Source organism: Schistocerca americana, chromosome 2, assembly GCF_021461395.2.
Source record: "Schistocerca americana isolate TAMUIC-IGC-003095 chromosome 2, iqSchAmer2.1, whole genome shotgun sequence".
NCBI classification, from domain to species: Eukaryota; Metazoa; Arthropoda; class Insecta; order Orthoptera; family Acrididae; genus Schistocerca; species Schistocerca americana.
Genome location: NC_060120.1, coordinates 32,271,946 through 32,296,795, shown reverse-complemented (window position 1 = coordinate 32,296,795; position 24,850 = coordinate 32,271,946). Strand labels below are relative to the sequence as shown.

Sequence of the window (24,850 nt, the reverse complement as noted above, 5' to 3'; positions counted from 1 at the left end):
GTTGAAGACGTGGGAAGATTAGAGAAAAGATACGCGTCTGCCGAACGTGTTTGGAAATCTTGTTCGAATCACATGTTATTTTACACGGAGGTGTATTAACACTTGCCGGCCGGGGTGGCCAAGCGGTTAAAGGCGCTACAGTCTGGAACCGCGCGACTGCTACCGTCGCAGGTTCGAATCCTGCCTCGGGCATGGATGTGTGTGATGTCCTTAGGTTAGTTAGGTTTAAGTAGTTCTAAGTTCTAGGGGACTGATGACCTTAGAAGTTAAGTTGATTGGTTGGTTGGTTCGGGGAAGGAAACCAGACAGCGTGGTCATCGGTCTCATCGGATTTGGGAAGGATGGGGAAGTAAGTCGGCCGTGCCCTTTCAGAGGAACCATCCCGGCATTTGCCTGGAGTGATTTAGGGAAATCACGGAAAACCTAAATCAGGATGGCCGGACGCGGGATTGAACCGTCGTCCTCCCTAAAAGTTAAGTCCCATATTGCTCAGAGCCATTTGAACCATTATTAACACTTAATGAAACACCAATAAACTATTAAACTACAAAAAATGAGACGATCTTGTTTATTAATTCCGAATTTACGGGCGATTAAACAGTGTATAGATTTTTTGGGCCACTCTGTAGGCTATACATACCTCGAAATCAAAATGAATAAACATACGCTACTGAAGAACTATTATGAATTATAGTTTTGATTTACAATTTCGTCATACCATTCACGTTGACGAATAGCAGAACTCCTGAAAACATAATTCACTGAAACTGTGTCGGTTTTTCCGTCCAAAGAAAATAACGCGCTACAGCGCTGTTAGTAATAGTGTTACGCTACATCTTTAATGACACGCTCATTTGTTTCACTGATATACTCTGCATTTGTGAATCGCAACATAAAAGTCTTCAAAGCGAGATCTCTGGCAGCAGCTACAGATTAAAACCTAAGCATTTCGACTCAATGAACAAAGCACTATAGCTTGTTGGTTCACTGACATTATAAACACAAACATCTTACTCATTCCACTGTACGCCGGCCGCGGTGGCCGAGCGGTTCTAGGCGCTCCAGTCCGGAGCCGCGCTGCTACTACGGTCGCAGGTTCGAATCCTGCCTCGGGCATGGATGTGTGTGATGTCCTTAGGTTAGTTAGGTTTAAGTAGTTCTAAGTTCTAGGGGGACTGATGACCACAGCAGTTGAGTCCCATAGTGCTCAGAGCCATTTGAACTATTTAAACCGTTCCACTGTACAGTGCTTGGCGCTCGGGCATTGGGCAGCGGAAGAGCTGCAGTGAGGCGGGGCGAGTGACAAACAACTGGGACGCGCACTGTTTTAATAGCTGTACATTGAGGAGGTCATAACTGCGTCTTTTCAGAATTGTGGCCCAAATTTTCTAGCGGGTTTGATTGCTTGGGCTGGTATCTAGCAATTATGCTTTTTTTCCTTAATGTATGAGGCTGCAAATTTGTGGTAAGTTCCTACGGGACCAAACTGCTGAGACCATCGGTCCCTAGGCTTACACACTGCTTTAATCTAACTTAAACTAACTTACGCTAAGGACAAGACACACACCCATGCCCGAGGGAGGACTCGAACCTCCGACGGGTGGAGCGGCGCGCGGCGCGAACCGTGACAAGTCGGCCTAGACCTCGCGCCTACACCGCGTGGCAATGTATGACATCAAATTTCCGATGTTTTCTTGTTAGAGTATATTCTAAGCTCAGACGTAATAAGGTATGTCGAACAGATTGATCTCTTCCATGTCATCCAGCGTGTATTCCTGAAACACTCGCGTTTCACACGTAAGTTCGTAAAAGCCGTTGATCAAGGCATTCAAGTGAATGGAGTATTTTTTGACTTTCAAAAGGCATTTGACTGAGTACCAGACCAAGGGGTGTTAAGCAAAAGTGCTATCGTATGTGATATGAAACAAAATTTGTGGATAGACTGAGGATTTCTTAGTAGGGAGGAAGCAGCTTGGATGGAGGGTCATCGACGGATGTAAAAGTAACTTCAGGCGTGTTCTAGGAAGTGCGTTTGCAGCTCTGCTGTTCATGTTATATATTAATGACCTGGTAGACAATATTAATAATAACCCCAGACTTTTATTGATAGTAACCTCCGACTTTTGGCAGTTCAAAAAAAGGTTCAAATGGCTCTGAGCACTATGGGACTTAACATCTGGGGTCATCAGTCCCCTAGAACTTAGAACTACTTAAACCTAACTAACCTAAGGACATCACACACATCCATGCCCGAGGCAGGATTCGAACCTGCGACCGTAGCGGTCGCGCGGTTCCATACTGTAGCGCCTAGAACCGCTCGGCCACTCCGGCTGACTTTGGCAGTTCATACAGTTACGTATAAAAGTAGAGGAGAGTGTGGTACGCAGAGGATGGTGTACCTAGGAACACATGATGATTTTCAGTCGGTAGTTAAATCTAGTGACTAATTTTAGAACCACGTGAAGGAACGCCCACTACAGACTACCATAAGGAGTTCCCACCATTTTCTACAGTTTTTATTGTTTTTAGGCATGAGGCTGTGTTTTGTGCAGCATTTGTAAACATTTCACGTTTTACACGTGTAGGTGCTTTATAGTATGTTAATGCTATTTCTACCGCATTCTTAATTCTTTAGTTAATAATTTTATGGTGATATATTTACAAGTGATAGTGGACAGCAATCAGTAGTCCTTATTTGCAGGCTTTATTTGGCAAATCTAGATTTCGGCTAGTGCCTAACCACTATCAATGCACTATTTCATAGCATCAGTGCATGTCAGTTCCCTGTTGTTCGAGCGTCTGTCAAAGTTCTTTGAAGATAATGGCTAGGCACTAGTCGGAATCTAGATTTGCCAAACAAAACCTACAAAAAAGGACGACTGCTTGCTGTTGCCCCATCATTTGTAAATCATAGCACAGTCGCTGAGCGCACCTACGTTGCCAATGGAAGGTAACCTGAAGAAAATTCTATGTATTTTTAGAATTATATGTCTAACAAATGGACAGATAAATCACACTTCGTCGGTCGTCCACCATCTTGTATACTGAAAGAAAGGGAGGTCTTTTGCAATGGAATATGTGACACTTGTAAATAAACCGAGTTTCTTCAATGCCTTAACAATTTTACCGGTCTTGAAAGTGGAAATTTGTGTAGTTTCCAATAGATTACTTTTCAAAATTTATTTAACTCCTGACTGTTTTTTTTATATTAATTGTGCTTAATTTGATTACACTTTCTGATTATTGGAGTGTAATAATGTAACAGATAGACGTTTACATACTGTACTGAGAAGATTTTATCGATTGCAATGCTTTTACATGCCAACCTAACATTTGATCCTGACAATAAGTACGTGACCCTGTTGTACTTTGGAACACGTTTTCACATTTAGAAAAAAACTTAATTTTCCGAAATAATTGTTGTAATTTCGAGAAAAGGCTGCATCACATAAAATGTGAATGCCATCATTTGAAAATGGAATAAGAACGTTGATTGAACTTCTATACAGATGAAACTCTGAAAAGTCTACCAAGATACGCTAAGGGAAGAGAAGGAGAAGAGGACAGCTGCGAGAAGGGAGTGGGTTGGCGGCAGAGGCACGCACGTACCTTCGAGAATGACGACGATCTCGAAGCGCTCGCGCAGCATCTCCGAGGCGGACAGGGGGTAGAGCGGCGACCACTTGTCGATGCGGTGCACGATGGTGGTGGGCCAAATGAAGAAGATCTTCTCCTCCTCGCCGTCGCCGCCCACGCGCAGCTCCTGCTGGTAGTACGGCAGCAGCTCGCCCTCCTTCGTCACCTGCAGGCCGCACAAACAGTGAGCGAACTCTCACAACACGTAACAACGTCTCAAACATCGACAACGGTATGAGTGCGGTGAGGAAGAGAGTGACATACTCAGTTGATGCCATTTCACTTGACTTCCGGAATGCGTTCGATACAGTTCCGCACTGTCGCCCGATAAACAAAGTAAGAGCCTAGGGAATATCAGACCAGCTGTGTGGCTGGATTGAAGAGTTTTTAGCAAACAGAACGCAGCATGTTGTTCTCAATGGAGAGACGTCTACAGACGTTAAGGTAACCTCTGGCGTGCCACAGAGGAGTGTTATGGCACCATTGCTTTTCAAAATATATATAAATGACCTAGTAGATAGTGTCGGAAGTTCCATGCGGCTATTCGCGGATGATGCTGTATTATACAGAGAAATTGCAGCATTGGAAAATTGCAGCGAAATGCAGGAAGATCTGCAGCGGATAGGCACTTGGTGCAGGGAGTGGCAACTGACCCTTAACATAGACAAATGTAATGTATTGCAAATACATAGAAAGAAGGATCCTTTATTGTATGATTATATGATATGGGAACGAACACTGGTAGCAGTTACTTCTGTAAAAAATCTGGGAGTATGCGTACGGAACGATTTGAAGTGGAATGATCATATAAAAGGAACTGTTGGTAAGGCGGGTGCCAGGTTGAGATTCAATGGGAGAGTCCTCAGAAAATGTAGTCCATCAACAAAGGAGGTGGCTTACAAAACACTCGTTCGACCTATACTTGAGTATTGCTCATCAGTGTGGGATCCGTACCAGGTCGGGTTGACGGAGGAGATAGAGAAGATCCAAAGAAGAGCGGCGCGTTTCGTCACAGGGTTATTTGGTAAGCGTGATAACGTTACGGAGATGTTTAGCAAACTCAAGTGGCAGACCCTGCAAGAGAGGCGCTCTGCATAGCGGTGTAGCTTGCTGTCCAGGTTTCAAGAGGGTGCGTTTCTGGATGCGGTATCGAATATATTGCTTCCCCCTACTTATACCTCCCGAGGAGAACACGAATGTAAAAGTAGAGAGATTCGAGCGCGCACGGAGGCTTTCCGGCAGTCGTTCTTCCCGCGAACCATACGCGACTGGAACAGGAAAGGGAGGTAATGACAGTGGTACGTAAAGTGCCCTCCGCCACACACCGTTGGGTGGCTTGCGGAGTATATATGTAAATGTAGATGTAGATGAAGCCACTCATTGGTGATGAGACCCTGTAAAGCTCCCGAATTGTGGGGCGTTGATTGTTACATTTCCTCCATTGTTCCATAGAGCCGCAGACATTCTGTACGGGCCCGTCACTAATGATCTCGATGACGTCGGGGTGGTAAACAGTACTCATCGTCATGAATTTCAATGGGCAAGTTTAGTGGACCAGTCGAGACGCAAGTGTTCAGCAAACCAGGAAGCTATGATTGCAGCCCTGTCAACACGGTTGTTGTAATCGTGGACGATGAAAGTGTCCACTGCATATCATGAACATGTTAAAGACAGAATGTAAAACTAACATCGTTCTGTGCCCAACACATCTTACGAAAAGCACAACGGAAACACCACAGAACCACCACCGGTCTGAAGCAACGGGAAAGAATTGGCCCATGTCCATGCGGCTATAAGATAACACTTTTTCCCGTATATATACTACTGGCCATTAAAATTGCTACACCAAGAAGAAATGCAGATGATAAACGGATATTCAATAGACAAATATATTATACTAGAATTGACATGTGATTACATTTTCACGCAATTTGGGTGCAGTGATCCTAAGAAATCAGTATCCAGAACAACCACCTCTGGCCGTAATACCGGCCTTGATACGCCTGTGCATTGAGTCAAACAGAGCTTGCATGGTGTGTACAGGTACAGCTGCCCATGAAGCTTCAACACGATACCACAGTTCATCAAGAGTAGTGACTGGCGTATAGTGACGAGCCAGTTGCTCGGCCACCATTGACCAGACGTTTTCAATTGGGGAGAGATCTGGAGTATGTGCTGGCCAGGACACCAGTCGAACATTTTCTATATCAAGAAAGGCCCGTACAGGACCTGGAACATGCGGTCGTGCAGTATCCTGCTGAAATGTAGGGTTTCGCAGGGATCGAATGAAGGGTAGAGCCACGGGTCGTAACACATCTGAAATGTAACGTCCACTGTTCAAAGTGCCGTCAATGCGAACAAGAGGTGACTCAGACGTGTAACCAATGGCACCCCATACCACCGCGCCGGATGATACGCCAGTATGGCGATGACGAATACACGCTTCCAATGTGCGTTCACCGCGATGTCGCCAAACACGGATGCGACCATCATGATGCTGTAAACAGAACCTGGATTCATCCGAAAAATATGACGTGTTGCCATTCGGGCACCCAGGTTCGTCGTTGAGTACACCATCGCAGGCGCTCGTGTATGTGATGCAGCGTCAAGGGTAACCGCAGCCATGGTCTCCGAGCTGATAGTCCATGCTGCTGCAAACGTCGTGGAACTGTTTGTGCAGATGGTTGTTGTCTTACAATCGTCCTCATCTGTTGACTCAGGGATCGAGACGTGGCTACACGATCCGTTACAGCCATGCGGATAAGATGCCTGTCATCTCGACTGCTAGTGATACGAGGCCGTTGGGATCCATCACGGCGTTCCGTATTACCCTCCTGAACCCACCGATTCCATATTCTGCTAACAGTCATTGGATCTCGACCAACGCGGGCAGCAATATCACTATTCGATAAAGCGCAATCGCGATAGGCAACCTTTTTCAAAGTCGGAAACGTGATGGTACGCATTTCTCCTCCTTACACGAGGCATCACAACAACGTTTCACCAGCAACGCCGGTCAGCTCCTGTTTGTGTATGAGAAATCGGTTGGAAACTTTCCTCGTGTCAGCACGTTGTAGGTGTCGCCACCGGCTCCAGCCTTGTGTGAATGCTCTGAAAAGCTAATCATTTGCATATCCCAGCATCTTCTTCCTGCCGGTTAAATTTCGCGTCTGTAGCACGTCATCTTCGTGGTGTAGCAATTTTAATGGCCAGTACTGTACTTTCACCGAATTTTGTTCACAAGCAACGGATTTTTTGAACCCCATGAAATACAAATAGTTTATCGCGGCATACAAGTGAAATATCATTTAAGGCAAATCTTTTAAACTGTTTAGGCAGAGAGGACGTAATAGTTAAAATGGGCTCTATTTCGTTTTTCATGCCGCAAACGATGAAGAGAAAGAGAGAGACGATCTGTGACAGACGAGAGTATTGCCATCTGTTGGGATTAACGAGGACTCGATACAGAGGACGTGAGCGGTCCACGAGAGTGACATCTGAGCTCCAGTGAGAAGACCTAAATAGCACCAGCGATTTTCTAAACAAGAGCGGCACAGATGTGACTACAAAAACAATAATTACTGTTTCGTTTGGCGATGTATTAATTTTTTATTCTTATGAATGTTCTCGTGTTTCCTGGATGGATAAATGAAATGTGCTATCTCCTATGAGATTAGGACACGAAGAAGGGTTCTATTATAAAATTTTAAGCGGAAGAGGACACTGCACACTGAATAAACTTACGAAAGACTGTAAATAACGAATGTACGCAAACTAATTGGTATGATGAAACATAATGTAAGTACACGTTTGTTACCTTTCATTACTCAAGATTGCAGAGGATTTATTTTCTTGTAACCAACTGAATTACAATCTTTTAGTTTTAATAAAGGAAAGAGCATCAATACAAGAAACATTTACTAGTGAAATATGTAAACTATTGTGAATCGGACATACATTGGACTCACGTGGGACCTATTATACCCTGATATTCAGAAAAAAGCGAAGCACTACATTTATTTACCGAGTAGATAAACTGAAAGCCTTTACACAGCAGTAATTCACATTGTAGCTGTCGGCTTAATATTTTTTTTTCCAGTATCATCACCACAGCGAGTGAGAGAGTAGTAACTGATGAATTTAATTAGGTCTATTCACTCAATCCTTTTGCAAGGACGTTTTTTTGAAATAAGTGGGAAATACAAATTTATCTGCTACCTGCGAATTGTAGCTTAGCACACTACAAAGCTGCCGTTGCAATTGTGAAAACTAAATACAATTTTTCCACTGAAATCCAAGTCTTAAATTTCTCTCGCAACAGCAAACTCTCTCTATTTACCTTCGACACAGGTGTTGGCTCAAAGCCTTCACCATCGAATTTGAGTATACGGTACTCAAAATTAGACTTGCGCTCTGCCAAATCTACGGTTTAGTAAATTGTAGAATTACTGGCAGTATTGGTAGGGAAAAACACGTAAATGAATGTGTAGATAAACTCGCAGCCAACAAATCCTCTGTTTTTTATTTGTTGTGCACATAATTATAACCGCAATATCGTTCAGCGTTAGTCTACTGTGTGTTTTATATCCTGAATTATAAACTGAGTTTCGTAAGTAACAAAATTTAGTTGATCGCGTATCGTCTGCGCTTTTATGTACTTGTAACAAAAGCCGGCCGCGGTAGCCGAGCGATTCTAGGCGCTCGGTCCCGCGCGAATGCTACGGTCGCAGGTTCGAATCCTGCCTCGGGCATGGATGTGTGTGATGTCCTTAGGTTAGTTAGGTTTAAGTAGTTCTAAGTTCTAGGGGACTGATGACCACAGATGTTAAGTCCCATACTGCTCAGAGCCATTTGAACCATTTTTGAACTTTTAACAAAAGTAATTGCTTTGATTACATAAAAGCGCAGAAGCTATGCGATCAACTAATTTTTGTTACTTATGAAACTCAGTTTATATTTAATGATACAAAATACACAGTAGACTAACGCTGAACGATATTATTTGCTGTGCTGCCGAGGACAAAATTATATTTATATATATATGATTGTTGTTATTTTGTACTCAATTTCACGTTTCTCATCATGATGTATCATTGAAATGTGCGAAAGTTTATAAGTAACAGAGACGTGTTTCATGTTAAATCAACGAAGTAATGAAGGGATGATTGACATGTTTTTGTGTTGCGTTTTTTTAATTATCTTTCTCTCAAGAAATTGCTTTTTTGAGCGCTGTTTGATATATCTGTATTGTTTATTTTTTTACTACAAAATCCCTCTCTTTTAACGTTACAAATCAACAATTTCCGGATAAAACCTGAATTGAACATGGACAAAATGAATTTTACTGTAAATATTGATTATTCTTAAGTAATATACAGGAGGAGTTCCGTAGGTTACATGGCTCTTTATATATCCTCACTCGTTTTCTAGACGGTTTGCCGCTTCCGGTTTCTAGGGGAATCTCCTAGGGTTCTGATCGCATACGCAAACAAAGCGATCGAAGTGAGGTGACGCCCGATAGGTATGTAACATGAGTAAGCTACAGGTTACGCGGTTACGACCTTAACTGACCAAGGCTACAAGGCAAGCTACCACAGTTGGTTGGTTGGTTGGTTTGAGGAAGGAGACCAGACAGCGAGGTCATCGGTCTCATCGGATTAGGGAAGGACAGGGAAGGAAGTCGGCCGTGCCCTTTGAAAGGAACCATCCCGGCATTTGCCTGGAGTGATTTAGGGAAATCACGGAAAACCTAAATCAGGATGGCCGGACGCGGGATGGAACCGTCGTCCTCCCGAATGCGAGTCCAGTGTCTAACGCTACCGTAGTCTACGCTTACTTACGAGCGTACGGTAGTCTACGGTAGGTCGACAACTCTACTCAAATTAATTCGTTACACGGGAAACACCTCCAAAACTTCACACTGACCGCCGTCGGTGCATTGAACACCCTTTACCATTTGAAAAAAGGCAAATTCGCGACTGTCGCGCAACACTTCACGCCTCTAGATGTCCATTACAAATAGTTCTCTACCCAATGTTCTTTCGTTTACTGGTTGAGATGGACCTGCATTCACAGAGTTCGCAACATTGCCACTGACAAGGTGCGACGCTTGTGTCAGATGATGTCGATTAGATACGTGTCACAACCGTTATTCTTACGCCGTGCTAAATGGCTGCGAGTGGTACTAATTTCCTTGTAGACACTCTGGGCAGTGCTTGTCGACAAATCGGTCAGCTGTAATGATGGCGTGGTCATGGGCAGGTCCAAACGCGATAGCTCCCTTCTACCACTCCGTCACGTCTCCACGTCGATTCCGCGCTGATTCCATAGAACCGGCTGACACAGAGACACCATTTCGCTGTCAGGACTTCGGCCTGCAGTGGAGAGTCACGGGATCTCCTGGTATCATTTCTACACCGTCTACAGCGCTCTTAAAGCGGCTACGTATCTCCAGGGGACGACAGCCGTACTCATAGTGCTGCAAGCTTACATTCCTGTTTGTGTGGACTCTCAGGACCTTACTGCACTTCGAATCATTCGATAAGTCAACCAATCTTAATCCCGTAGAAAACGTATAGGACTATTTGAGTTGTATCTGACAAAATACTATCGTCAGTACAACGGTTGATTCTTTACTTGCTCTGTGAGAAGAAAGATTGGAAACTAGAACGTGTAGAATATTAGTATTCTTGTTTAGTTAATGGATATGAAGATTAGCTTAACTTTGTATAATCCATTTCCTCAGGAATGTTCCGAGTATTTACAACTGTTTCTGAAATGTTAAATTATCACTGGGCATAGACAAATTTACAAGACTCTTCATTTGGAGTTCATTGACATAATGTTCACAGTTAACAGTTCAGCATTAGACATGAAATACACTGGTGCCCTATTTGACACTATGCTGTCGTCGTAGTCGTTGATCAGGCGCTGGGGCTGCGCGTTGCTGTGCCCGGCTGTACTAGGTGCGGCTAGAAAAAAACCGGACTGATGCTGGAAAAAACATTTATTTACAATTATTTACAATTTCATGTTATCTCCTTCAATGTACTCTCCTCCTCGGTCTCTACACCGCTCCATACGAATTTTCCACTGTTCATAGCAATGCTGCAGATCATTTTCGGTAAGTCCATACATTACTTCCGTCGCTTTTTCTTTTACTGCTTCAACAGTCTCAAATCTAGTTCCTTTCAAAGCTGACTTGACTTTAGGGAAAAGAAAAAAGTCACAGGGGGCCAAATCAGGTGAGTAGGGTGGATGATCTAAGATGGGAATGTTGTGTTTTGCCAAAAACGTCTTCACTGGCAACGCACTGTGAGCTGGGGCATTGTCTTGGTGAAGGATCCATGACTTTTTTCTCCACAAATCGTTCCGTTTTCTCCGTACTCGCTCACGTAGGGTAGCCGGGACGCTAATGTAGTAATACTGATTCACTGTTTGTCCCTCTGGTACCCAATCAATGTGCACAATCCCTTTGATGTCAAAAAAAAACAATCATCATTGCCTTGAATTTCGATTTTGACATTCGTGCTTTTTTTTGTCGTGGAGAACCAGGAGTTTTCCAATGCATCGATTGGCGTTTAGTTTCGGGATCGTAAGTAAAAAAGCACGATTCATCGCAAGTAATAACATTTTGTAAGAAGGTGGGATCACTTTCAATGTTTTCCAGGATGTCAGAACAAATCATTCTTCGGCGTTCCTTCTGTTCAATTGTGAGACACTTTGGAACCATTTTTGAACACACTTTGTTCATGTTGAAACTTTCATGAAGAATCTGCCTAACACTTTCCTTGTCAACTCCTGTTAACTCAGACACTGCTCTGATTGTTAAACGGCGATCTTGTCGAACGAGTTTACCGATTTTTTCAATGTTTGCATCAGTTTTTGCTGACAATGGTCTGCCAGTGCGAGTGTCATCACTGGTGTCTTCGCGGCCATCTTTAAATCGTTTAAACCACTCAAACACTTGTGTTCGCGATAAACAATCATCGCCGTACACTTGTTGTAACATTACAAACGTTTCACTTGCAGATTTTCCTAGTTTGAAACAAAATTTGATGTTAACACGCTGTTCTTTCTGTACACTCAACATTTTCCGACGCACAGACAAAACGTCAACTACTTAAAACAGACGCCACAGGCAGACTGAGTGCAGGAGGCAGATGAAACTCGAGCAGTAGGCGGAGCGAGAGTCACGTGACAGGCCACGAGACTTTCAGCCTTATTGCATTCGTTTTATTGTTTCACCAGTACTAGTCCGGTTTTTTTTCTAGCCACACCTCGTATGTCAGCGTCTCGGTGCGGTGCTGCTGCGAACCTGAGACAGGGTGGGGCAGGTGTGGCTTCGCCAGAGCCTCCCACTCGTTGCAGTATCCAGCGAGCCATCATTGTCTTCTGTGGTATCGATGGGAGGTGCCGACTTTGTTGCGGCACAGCGATCTTTGGACGAGACCACAATTTGAAACACTGGGTGAAAGTGTCAATTAACATCCGAGGAATTTATTACCTCTACGCGATCTAATTATCACTGAGTGGTTTAAGCTGGGTACGCCACACCTGCAGAAACTTGTCGGCTCTCTTCCTCGCTGAACAGACGTCATCAGCTAGCCTAGAGACGGTGTTAGCGAGATGTGCCGTGGAGTTTCATTTTTTTGTCCGTGTGCTTATGCCATGCACAACAATCTTTCCATTTACTTTTCCAAAAACGCCAGATCAGCATGTAAATGATTAGAACTCACTGATTAAGTTGTTGAGGACGAACGTTTGAGTGATAATTACAGATTACAGTGAAACGTAATGATGTAATTGGAATCTGTGTCGTTACTGAGAGTTCAGTCCTGTTCACTTATCTTTAAGGGTCTTCTTTTTGTTTTGCCTTTTTCCCGTGCCTGTACTGCGTCATACGTGGTTATTATCGGATTTGGTATTATTAATGTTAGAGGGTGGCCGGAAGTCCTTTCTGTCCCCAACTATTTACCCCCGGGACGCAGTCTGTGTACCACAACTGTCTGCGTGTAAAGTTGTCCACGTGAAAATGTGCGAACGTTTTCTAATTGTTTGTGGACCGTGTAACTGAGGAGAGGCTGGACGTGGGTATTGTATTGTATTGTATGTTAGCCAGGGACCTAGAAACGACGGAGAGGCTCCGTCCCCACCGCAGCCGCAGTGGTCCACAACCCCACATCGACTACCGCAGTCCACTTCACCCCTCCGCCGCCCCACACCGAACCCAGGGTTATTGTGCGGTTCGGCCGCCGTTGGACCCCTCCCCCCCCCCTCTTAGGGAACGTCTCACACCAGACGAGTGTAACCCCCTGTGTTTGCGTGGTAGAGTAATGGTGGTGTACGCGTACGTGGAGAACTTGTTTGCGCAGCGATCGACGACATAGTGTAGCTCAGGCGGAATAAGGGGAACCAGCCCGCATTCGCCGAGGCAGATGGAAAGCCGCCATAAAACCATGCACAGACTGACCGGTTCACCGGACCTCGACACAAGTCCGCCGGGCGGTTTCGTGCCGGGGACCAGACGCTCCTTCCCAAACCGGAAATCCGTGCGTTAGACCGCACGGCTAACCGGGCGGGCCGGACGTGAGTATGAGTTGGATGTGGAAAACTCCCTAAAAACCACATCCAGGCTAGCGGGCACATAGCGTTCGTCGTTAACCCGCCGGGTGAATTCGATCCGGGATCTGCGCGCCACCCCAGTATCGGAAAGCGGAAGTTATGAACTACTCATCCCTTATGACGTATTTCAGGTCGGTATGAAGACTACTCTCGTATTATTCTTAGCGAAAGAACCAGAAAAAGCGAATTCCTTTTTGAGTTTCTAGTTAACAACCTGGGATAACCGCTTGCTACTTAATTTCTTTTGCAAGCTAATATTGTCCTTTTCTTGTCTTGGCAACCGTTAGTCACAGTTAATTCTTTAATTTGTCAAGTTCATGATCGTACAAGTCCAGATCTAGAGGCAGACTGTGTAAGTTGTGTGTCGAGCTATTTGTGGAAATCTCAGAAAATCTAAATATCGATGGCCGGACGGTGATCTGAGCGTCAGTCGCCCCGAATTTGAGTCCATTGCCTCAGTCAGTTCCGCGCTTGACTCGTTAGGACTAATAGGCTGGACAGAGGACAGCAGGTTTGTTCAGAAAACACGAGCGCATAGCGGAGACGCTCATAAAGCTTCAACTACAAGAGAGGCGTTCTTTATCGTGGAGAGGATTACTGTTAAAGTTTATACATCGAATGTTCCAAGAAGGGTCAGATAAAAACGACTTCCTCCCAAGTACGTCATGATAAATGAAATAAGACGGGAGAATCCGGGAAAGTATGACAGATGGTCAAAACAAATCATACACTGGAGTCCAGTTTAGCAACAGAGACAAAGGAAAAGGCCGGACAGACGGGACATTAGGCAAGGGGAAAGCTCACGACCGTCAGGTATGGAAGGTCCTAAACTGCACCGGTGACTCAAAGAGGCCATATCACCAGGTGACTCAACTGGATGATGATGATGATGATGATGATGATGATGATGATGATGGTGGTGGTGGTGGTGGTGATGATGGAGCCTTGCCGACGACTGTTATACCGTGCACTGAACGCGAATATAACTACAGGTGAAACTAATAATAATACCATAAGCACCCTCCACCACACACCATAAGGTGCCTTGAAATGTACTAATGTAGATGTTGTTACATATACAGGAAGAGGACAGTAGTTTCAATATTCATAGTCGCTAATGCCCTTAGTTGCGCGTTTCTGTTACATGTAGTTATCTGGAAACTTCGTATATATCCCAAGGTTCTCTTTTAATGATAATGGCAAGCAGGGAATGGTCTACAGCAGACTCCAGCGGCCTGAGAGCGTGACTGAGGCCACAGTCGGTTGCTGGGGATGCCGCTTTTTCCTGATGCGCGGCGCTGCGCCGAGAGCGCAAGTAAAACACACACTTTTTGCACGCTTGTGTCATCTCAGCGTAGCAGTGTGCTTGTGACTACAGCAAGATACACAGTTTTTCCGACACGAATTGGCACTGAATATATAGTACACAGAATGGAGAGTCTAGGCTGTCATTAAGAGTGTACTAATCTGAGTTACGAGTCATGTCCTCCTTAATATCCAACTTGCACACGATTTTCAACTGTTGCTTCAGCGAATGTTGGTAAGTCCTGTATCAAGCCCAAATACGTTGCATCAGCAGACGAATCGTACAACGCGGGATTACACTTTTTGCTGACAAGTATTAACGTAACCCCTGTACACAATCTCCGATCGTACGCTGGGATAATGCGTGGAGAATTTACGATATTTAATTAGGAAAGTAAGTCACGTGCGGTTTCGCGCCAAGACCAGAGAAAACACTTTCAACAGTTCAGAGTTTGTGGATCCATTTCGTTCTAGCCGCGACATGAAGCACCTTGATTGCAGTAAACAGCAGTTTTCATTTTGCCTCTAATTAATCTTGTAATCTGTATTACTTTCGTTCATCACTTGAATCCTGTCCTCTCCACTTAACTCTCCTTTTTGCTTCTTTTTCTCTGCAGTATATATATTCTTATTCTCCTGTCCCGGCGGAGGTTCGAGTCCTCCCTCGGGCATGGGTGTGTGTGTTTGTCCTTAGGATAATTTGGGTTAAGTAGCATGTAAGCTTAGGGACTGATGACCTTAGCAGTGAAGTCCCATAAGATTTCACACACACACACACACACACACACATTCTCACGTCACGCTCTCCGGTATCCCTGTTTCTACTTTCTGCCGCCTTGTGCATTGCTTCTTGCAACTAGCCACGCTGCAACGAGTGCGCCGAGCTGCTAAGGCCTTGTTCTTCCGAGAGGGGAGCCGGCACGGTAGCTCAGCGTGTTCAGTCAGAGGGCTGTTTTCTCTCTGTAATAATAAAAAAAACTGAGTAAAGGAATCAACGATAAACTTGCACGGATGTCTTCTGACGTCCACCCGCTCAGACTAAAACGCAAAAAAAAGAAAAAAAGTGGGGCTGTAGCGACGTGCTGAGCTGCTGCTGACTCAGCTGTCTAAGCAAGTCATCAAAAATCTTGTAGTACACCGCAGTTTTGAAGTCATCCTGGAGATTAAGTATTTTACTTGGTTCTTTCAGATAACGTTCATATACAGGGTGATTCAAAAAGAATACCACAACTTTAAAAATGTGTATTTAATGAAAGAAACATAATATAACCTTCTGTTATACATCACTACAAAGAGTATTTAAAAAGGTTTTTTTTTCACTCAAAAACAAGTTCAGAGATGTTCAATATGGCCCCCTCCAGACACTCGAGCAATATCAACCCGATACTCCAACTCGTTACACACTCTCTGTAGCATATCAGGCGTAACAGTTTGGACAGCTGCTGTTATTTCTCGTTTCAAATCATCAATGGTGGCTGGGAGAGGTGGCCGAAACACCATATCCTTAACATACCCCCATAAGAAAAAATCGCAGGGGGTAAGATCTGGGCTTCTTGGAGCCCAGTGATGAAGTGCTCTGTCACGGGCTGCCTGGCGGCCGATCCATCGCCTCGGGTAGTTGACGTTCAGGTAGTTACGGACACATAAGTGCCAATGTGGTGGCGCTCCATCCTGCTGAAATATGAATTGTTGTGCTTCTTGTTCGAGCTGAGGGAACAGCCAATTCTCTATCATCTCCAGATACTGTAGTCCAGTTACAGTAGCACCTTCGAAGAAAAAGGGACCAAAAACTTTATTGGCTGAAATGGCACAGAAAACGTTCACCTTAGGCGACTCACGTTCATACTGAGTTGTTTCCCACGGATTCTCAAAAATGGTTCAAATGGCTCTGAGCACTATGGGACTTAACATCTATGGTCATCAGTCCCCTAGAACTTAGAACTACTTAAACCTAACTAACCTAAGGACAGCACACAACACCCAGCCATCACGAGGCAGAGAAAATCCCTGACCCCGCCGGGAATCGAACCCGGGAACCCGGGCGTGGGAAGCGAGAACGCTACCGCACGACCACGAGATGCGGGCCACGGATTCTCAGTGCCCCATATACAGACATTGTGACGGTTGACTTTCCCGTTAGTGTGGAAAGTTGCTTCATCACTAAACACAATCTTTGAAACGAAAGATTCATCTTTTTCCATTTGAGCTCACGCCTAGTCAACAGCGCCTCAAGCGAACAAATGTACAACTAAATGAAACTTCATAGCTCCCTTAATTCGCCGACAGATAGTGCTTAGCTTTGCCTTTTGTCGTTGCAGAGTTTTAAATTCCTAAAGTTGTGGTATTCTTTTTGAATCACCCTGTATTTCAAGATCTACCAAAACGATTAAAAATAAGTGCCTTAGGTGTCGCAAGCCGACTGAACCCAACGTACACGATCAGAAAACGTTCCAGACGCGCTCTGGTGAAAACAGCGTGAACTCTGTTGTAGTTCAGTGTTTTTTATTTATAAAGGTCAACAACATGTGTCAATGTATTAAATGTTAAGTGCATTATGTATTGTGCTTCCTAACGCCAAACTATTTGTAATCTCTTTTTTACACAGTTCTTCGTTATATTATAATAATGCGTACATCAGTAGTTTCTCTCCACTTCCACCTTGCTCCCTCCCTTACCCATCGTTCATGATTATGGATTTGCATTCTTATACTGTGTTCAGTTTAGTGGTTGACGCCCTGGAATCTGCGCATAAGCGTACTTTTCTCCTGTTACCTTTGCTGTACAACTTTAACTATGTTCTTTTCTTTGAACAATTGTGCCTTCTCATCATTCGTGATTAATCAGGTACCTTTTCATGTATTTTATAAGTTGGACAATGTCAATCCTTGTAATTTCAATATGCAAGTACAATTTTAATGTCTTACATATTAAATATTTTTCTATCTGTATCTGAGTAAATAGTTATATTTTAACGTTTCATTTCATTTTACTTTTAGATCTGAAGGTGATCATTGCTTACGACTGAAACTAGTAATCAAGTGTGAATTTGTGCAACTGAGACTGAAATAATAATTTTTTAAAAAAAATTTGAACAGTTGCGGAATCTCTCGGGCAATATGCCACACATTATTAGAAAGGCTTACTTCTTTTGTCTATAATGGCACTTCTCTTTCGTGAAGTTTGAGAATTATGTCTTATGGACTTTTCTAACGTTATGTGATTGTAATCTGCGCGTGGAGATTTAGTGTCGTGCTCGTGTGGTTGATGACGATGAAAGCGAAGGGGAAGGTTGAATCCCAGTATCGGTATTCTCAAATAGTATAAGGGGACCACGGAAACTGGGAAACTGGACGTTACCATGTAAAGCATAAAGCGCCATCAACTACTAAACGCCTATTCCTTAAGAGACTGTGGAGAGGTCTGGAATTTAATCGAGGACAAAGGTGGAAATCGTGGTTGTCAGGAACTTTTCAGCCCCATCTCTCCTCCTGCAACATCCCATTTCGTGACCGTTCCGTGTGCCCTCTCCCCTCGCCCATCCCCTGCCATGCTCTGTGGCAGTGTCGTGTTTACGGGGTAGGAGGAGCCTTGCTTCAGCCTGGAGTTGATGGTCCGTTTTCCCACTAATCTTCTTGACTGAGCTGTGAGTGGAGCCTACAAGGTGGATTTGAAGAGCGAAAAATTTACCAACTACCGCCGTTGCAGGAAGAGTTCTTAATGTCCTACTAGGCTGCAGCACTTTACAGGGGCGTTGCAAGCAGGAGCAGGAAACGGTTAGGGAGAAAGCCTACTTTTCTGCTCGCTACGGGGGTAGGATGAGAGGCTTACACGTGAAACATTTTCGTCGAGTGGTTGCGGCCTCGCGAAATCGGGAAATCTGTCGCCGGTCCTCAAAGCTGTGTGTCCTCCGGGCCGGAATTTGTGGGTTAAAGTGATTATTATTTTGGATGTTTTGAATTAGTGAGTCTTCGTGGTCAACGAGGATCCTTTCCGGTTCGGAAAGTCTGTAAACCATTGAAGGTACGTTCCTGTATACGAGCGTCTATTTCTGCTGGGACACTTTGCTGTTTTCTTCGACGAGTACTGTCGATTAGTGAACATGCGCTAGTTCGTTAAAAAAATGAGGTGTCAAAGCAGAGCTTGGAGCCATAAGCTAGCTGGAGGTGCTGTTGGACAAAAAGGAGGGAATTGCCTGGGATTAATTCATGTCAAATTACATTTGTTTACGTGCAAATTTGAGAGTGATGTTTCTGAGTGAACTTTTACCTACTAACTTTTAACTGTGCTTCTCTTTACTTGTTATTGTGATTATCACTGACATTTGCTAATAACCAAGTGAAGGTCGTGTATTGAACTGTTGGTGGTGCAGTAGTCGGATCTCGCAATCTTCCCTGAAAGCTGGCTCAAATGGCTCTGAGCACTATGGGACTTAACATCTATGGTCATCAGTCCCCTAGAACTTAGAACTAACCTAAGGACATCACACAACACCCAGCCATCACGAGGCAGAGAAAATCCCTGACCCCGCCGGGAATCGAACCCGGGCGTGGGAAGCGAGATCGCTACCGCACGACCACGAGATGCGGGCTTCCTGAAAGCGGTTAGGGTGCTACAGGTCTTTTAATTATTTAGTTTCGTATACGGAAATATTTTATCATTGCCCGGGGTCGAAGCTAGAGTGGCGACATTTATTCAGACTGATTTTACATGTCTAGCGGTGTAAGGAACGAACACGGGTCCACGAAAAAACGGGCGGAGCAGTAAGTCAGGTAGTGCGTCTCGTGCGCCGCACATAGCGGAGAGGGAGACGATTCTGACCGCAGCAGCTTCGCGTGAAGCCACGGAAGCTCCGGGCTACGGACGAAAGGAAGGTTTGCCGGTCAAAATACTGGTGGCGAAGATTTCTTCTATCTTGCAGATTCGCACCAACACCAATGAATTATGCGCTTCCGCACAAGTACAGGGTGGACGAGAAATGCCCGTACCCCTGTAACCTCTGTTTAATATCGAACGTTATTATGCAGGTTGGTACCCACTGTATGTTACTTCTTATCAACTGTTGAATCAGTTGTTCGAATTGATGTTTACGTGTTTTCGTAGTTGCAGTAGCAGTCGAGTTTTAATTTGTAGACATGGCAGAGATGAGCGGTTTTAGCTACGCTAATGAGAAGCATGATCGCCAACACACAGGGGTGACAATGAGGCAGACTATGGGAGCATTTCAGGAAAGATTTAACACGGCTCCACCGCGAAATCCAACACTTCTGAAATAGGAAAGATTTGCTTTTGCTTTTGGCAGCGTTAAAGGCAAGCCGCGGAGTAGAAGGAAGAAGACACGAGAAGAAACGAGTGTGCCGAAGCCTCTACTTCAATTGGATAATCTAGCCGGCCGCTGTGGTCGAGCGGCTCTAGTCACTTCAGACCGGAACCACGTGGCTGCTACGGTCGCAGGTTCGAATCCTGCCTCGGGCATGGATGTGTGTGATATCCTTAGGTTAGTCATCAGGTTTAAGTAGTTCTAAGTCTAGGGGACCTCAGATGCTAAGTCCCGTAGTGTTTAGAGCCATTTGAACCATTTGAAATTGGATAATCTCCTATGAAGTCGACAAGCAAACGTGCTTTGATATCGGTATACCGAAGACAACAATGCGACATAACATGAAAAAACACCTTGAACTCAGGCCTCTACGACCGACGTTCGTAGACGACTAACCGGAAACAGACCGGAATGAAAGAGTTCTGGGGTGCCGCGCTTTTTTAATCTGCAAATGCAGTAACCCGTCCATTTATCGCTGTTCAAGTGTTAAAAATATTGTCATTTGGGTCAAACAGAATCCTCGCTACGCGCTTGAGTCAGAAAGGAACCCGTCTCACGGAGTGATATGGGCAGCGATGAGATCACAACGTCTGCTTAGATCGTACTTTCTTTAGCGACTGTGAATGGTGTACATTATTTACCCATACTAGAAACCTAGTTAGCATCTCAGCTTGAGGAATGGGGCCTCACAGGACGCATGTGGCTGAAGCAAGAAGGAATGGTTCCTCACTACGGCCCTGCTGTGCGCGAGTTCCTGAAAGAACACTTTCCAGGACGGTGGATGGGTCGTGGTTCATCAGCAACACGTGTTCCCTTGAAATGGCCACCAAGAGGTCCTGACCTCACCGCACCTGACGTTATGGCAAGGTAGCGCAGTGGGTAGCACACTGGAATCGCTTACGCGAGGACGGCGGTTCAAATCCGCATCCGGTCATTCACATTTAGGTTTTCCGTGTTTTCACTAAATCGTTCCCAAGGCAAATGCTGGAATGGTTCCATTGAAAAGGCACGGCCGATTTTCTTCCCCGTCCTTCCCAAATCCTAGCTTGAGCTCCGTCTCTAATGACCTCATTGTCGACGGGACGTTAAACACCAATCTCCCCCTCCTCCATCTGCACAGACGTCACAACGCCGGTACACCACACTCGCGGCGTGGATACTTCATGGCCGACGGTGGCTCGATAACAACCGGACAACAGAATCCCGCGAGAGGAAACAAAAATCACCGTGTGAGACGATCTAAGGGAAGCAGAGAGTCCGAAACCACGTAGAGACGTGAAAGGGAATAAATTAGGAACGCGGCTGGCGGGGACGGCTAACAACCAAGCACTCGGCAACAATACTCGGCACGAAGGTCCGCGGTGGTTGAACTCGGCGTAAGCGGTGGCGCGTTTGGCTTACTGCCGACCACAGGTAAACACTTGTGTCAGCAAGTCTGCCAATACTACTCTGCTGCGCTACTCATGACAGCTCATTTGCTTCAATCGCTGTGTCCGCTGGCGGCGATACTAAATCCAACACATGACAGTCAGATGCACAGGTTTGTGAATCCTGTTGTCCTGTGTCTGCTACAGTAACTGTCTTGGGGGCAGGGGTGTGGGGGAAGCTGTCGGACTGCAGCGACCACCCCTCCTAACCCCGCCCCCAGGAATGTACTTCTCCCAACAAAAGAGAGAGAGAGAGAGAGAGCGCGAGAGAGATAGGCGGCCGTGACTGCCCGTTGACTTGTTGTTCAGCCCTACAGTTCAACTCTATAGATACCGGGAAAAGTCGATAGTTTTCGTGTTGTGGACTGACAAGGCAGCCAGTCCACAGTGACGGGTAGCCGAAAGAAAGGCACGCGTACACACACGCCGACTGGCGTGAAGTCTGGAACAGGATAAGTATTGAATGCTAATAAGAAAAGTATGCAGCTCCTCGAATACTTAACTTTTATTTATCCTTGTTGTGTACATCGTTCTTGATGAGACATTTCATACGATAACTATCAAACTATGTAAGGCTAATTGCGCCTTGCTAGGTCGTAGCCATGGACTCAGCTGAAGGCTATTCTAACTGTCTCTCGGCAAATGAGAGAAAGGCTTCGTCAGTGTAGTCGCTAGCAAAGTCGTCGTACAACTGGGGCGAGTGCTCGTCCGTATCTCGAGACCTGCCTTGTGGTGGCGCTCGGTCTGCGATCACACAGTGGCGACACGCGGGTCCGACATGTACTAATGGACCGCGGCCGATTTAAGCTACCACCTAGCAAGTGTGGTGTCTGGCGGTGACACCACATTTCGTGATTTCGACGGCTGCCAAACGCAACAGTCTAACGTTTATTTACATCGAGCTTAATTTACTTTTATATATCGTGCCAAATTACAATGTTCCCTAGTCATAGTGTTAAATGGAACACCCACGTATTATTATTTTTATTTTTTTTTAAATTTCAAATATCACTGTACATTTTCGATTAAAAGTCAGCAGACTGACGCTACTGACAATATCGGCAATCATATGAGTTATTATCAGTGTCACAACAGGCTTAATTTAACTTGATTGCTGGAAATGAACGTCTTTATCTTATGCGTAATTTCCATCATAGCAGCAAAACAATACGAGGCGCCTAAACTGGCAGCTATGCACACGTGACAAATTAACTAATTAACGTCCACCAATCGACGCGGCGACAACGTCAGAAAGTGTAAATGGTCCATTTAGTCATGTGGCGGTTCGACTGAGACAGATTTTGGTTACTTGCGTTGTGGGTTTACTGAAGTATCGAATGTGCTTCGGTATCCTTCGTTATTCTTACCGGAAAATGAGTAACGTCTATACAATCAACGTGCTTTACAAGTTTTCTCAGTTGGTCTTTTATTATTTCCGGTGTTGCTGCTTAGATATTTCGGTTACTTGTTGCAGAGCACAAGTGAAAACTGCAAATGAAAGTGACGGTTTTGAACGGATGCGTTTCTCTTTTATTATAAAAAAACGTTCTAAGCTGTGAGACGAGATAATGTAGTGTAGTATTCTACAACTGGTATAAAATTTGTGTAGATAATAAATATTTGGAGAAATTTAAGTTAAAGTCGTGACGTGACGTTGAGGCTGTAGTTCCGTACTGCACATACAAATGAGACACTGAATTGTTCGTGATAATTGTATTTATGACCTGAACTGTTTGTTAATGTCTGTTTCAGTAGAAGTGACTTATTGAGAAAAAAATACCAAAATATGGAACAGCAGTACGGACTGGAGACGTACTGAAGATGGAAGAACCAATGAAATCACTGCTTTAAACTTAGCAGCTCCTCTTACGGAATATGTGCAAACTAATACGAATGGCTGGCCTGATATGAAATATTTTGAATGTGAAAAACGCTCATTTCATACAGAAATATAGGGCCCTGCATAACCTCTATTAGAACGTACACAGATCAGTATTTTGAATGTTCAGATATTTCGAGTGGCCGCCGCTCGTTCCATGCTCTGGGAAAAGAACAGGTTTTGTGGGTGTGTAGGGTCTGTCTGTTCCAAATGCTCCAAAAAATAGTAGTTATGTTTGAATATCGAGACGGAGGCTCCTTTCGAAAGCTAGAGCCTCGTATTATAGGTTAAAACAATGGTTTTCGTGATTTTATTTTCTTCACTATAGTGTTTGCAGAGTGTTTATTTTATCCACTTTCGTGATCTGTTTTTAAAAAGTGAATGAAACGCAAGCCCAAGTAGACGACGTGGACGGTAAAATTCATGAGCTGTTGGAAAATATTAGTAATAGAATACTGTAGTAAAAACATCAGTAGTTCAGAAGGTTACAATCATGTTCTGGCTGATATTTAGAAAGAGTCAAGGTTTCCTTAAGCACAAACATTGCGTCACAAAGAAATGGGACAGTCTGTAATGTACATGCCAGATATTATAATTACACATTACTGATGTTATTAGAGTCAGAAACTGCCGGCCGGAGTGGCCGAGCGGTTCTAGGCGCTACAGTCTGGAACCGAGCGACCGCTACGGTCGCAGGTTCGAATCCAGCCTCGGGCATGGATGTGTGTGATGTCCTTAGGTTAGTTAGGTTTAAGTAGTTCTAAGTTCTAGGGGACTGATGACCTCAGAAGTTAAGTCCCATAGTGCTCAGAGCCATTTGAACTATTTGACTCAGAAACGTACGTAGATTTTGTGGACATTAGTGGTCCTTCTTGATATTAAGTAAAGTGTTAGGTATAGGGAAAAAATCAAGTTTATATTTTTTTAAGAAAAACTTTTTATTTGATGTGTTACAAATAATTTGAAGTGAAGATTTTTAAACAAAATGCAGTGACAGATGTGGCAATTTAAAGAGAATCCTGCACGACAGTATGAAAATGTACGAGTTTTAGCACTCACCACTATAATGATATGGTACAATACTTTAATGACTTCTGTCCCCGCTCCCCATTTCACCAGACCAAAATCTTGGACTTGCCCCCGGTCTGTTGACAACGAAGATCGCAAATCGTGTCGTGTAAATTAAGACATGTGTTCCCTACAGTACGACATACTGATATCACAGTAATGGAACACAATACGTGACTATTCAGTACAAAATGCGAAGCACTGTGTTCATTGTGTAAAACAGACCCCCACGAGTGTGTTTTAATTGGGTTGCTGTGTTGAGAGGTCAGCGATGTTTGTGGATCGGGATAAGGACGGGCGGCTGAGGTCCCTCACAGAGGAGAGCCGTTGGCCGCGTCTGCTGGCAGGGCGGCAAGAATTGAGCCGGCGGCCGCCGTTGTAAACACCGCGTGGGGACCGCTGCCAGGGACTGCCAGTCGCCGGGTTCAGCCGCTGCTGGTCGCCGCTTATTTCGCGACAAATTATCTCGGACGGCCTCTCCGCTACAGCTGTCCCTTCCCGCTACGAGTCGATTCTGTTTCTTCCGACACAGCGCCACTCTGCACACAACGGTCGAGATCTGGGGCCTTACTGGCTTCCTAAACCGGCGATTTT

At 44.7% G+C, this 24,850-nt stretch overlaps 1 protein-coding gene across 7 annotated transcripts in view; it reads right to left on the bottom strand.

Annotated features, from left to right (window-relative positions):
- LOC124589717 (inward rectifier potassium channel 4-like) overlaps positions 1-24,850 on the bottom strand; it is a 705,609-nt gene that overhangs the window by 386,310 nt on the left and 294,449 nt on the right. For all 7 annotated transcript variants that reach the window (XM_047131589.1, XM_047131587.1, XM_047131584.1 and 4 more), the window contains exon 4: positions 3,610-3,802. In XM_047131589.1, coding sequence (XP_046987545.1) covers positions 3,610-3,802 — 193 coding nt within the window. The remainder of the gene's footprint in view (positions 1-3,609; positions 3,803-24,850) is intronic.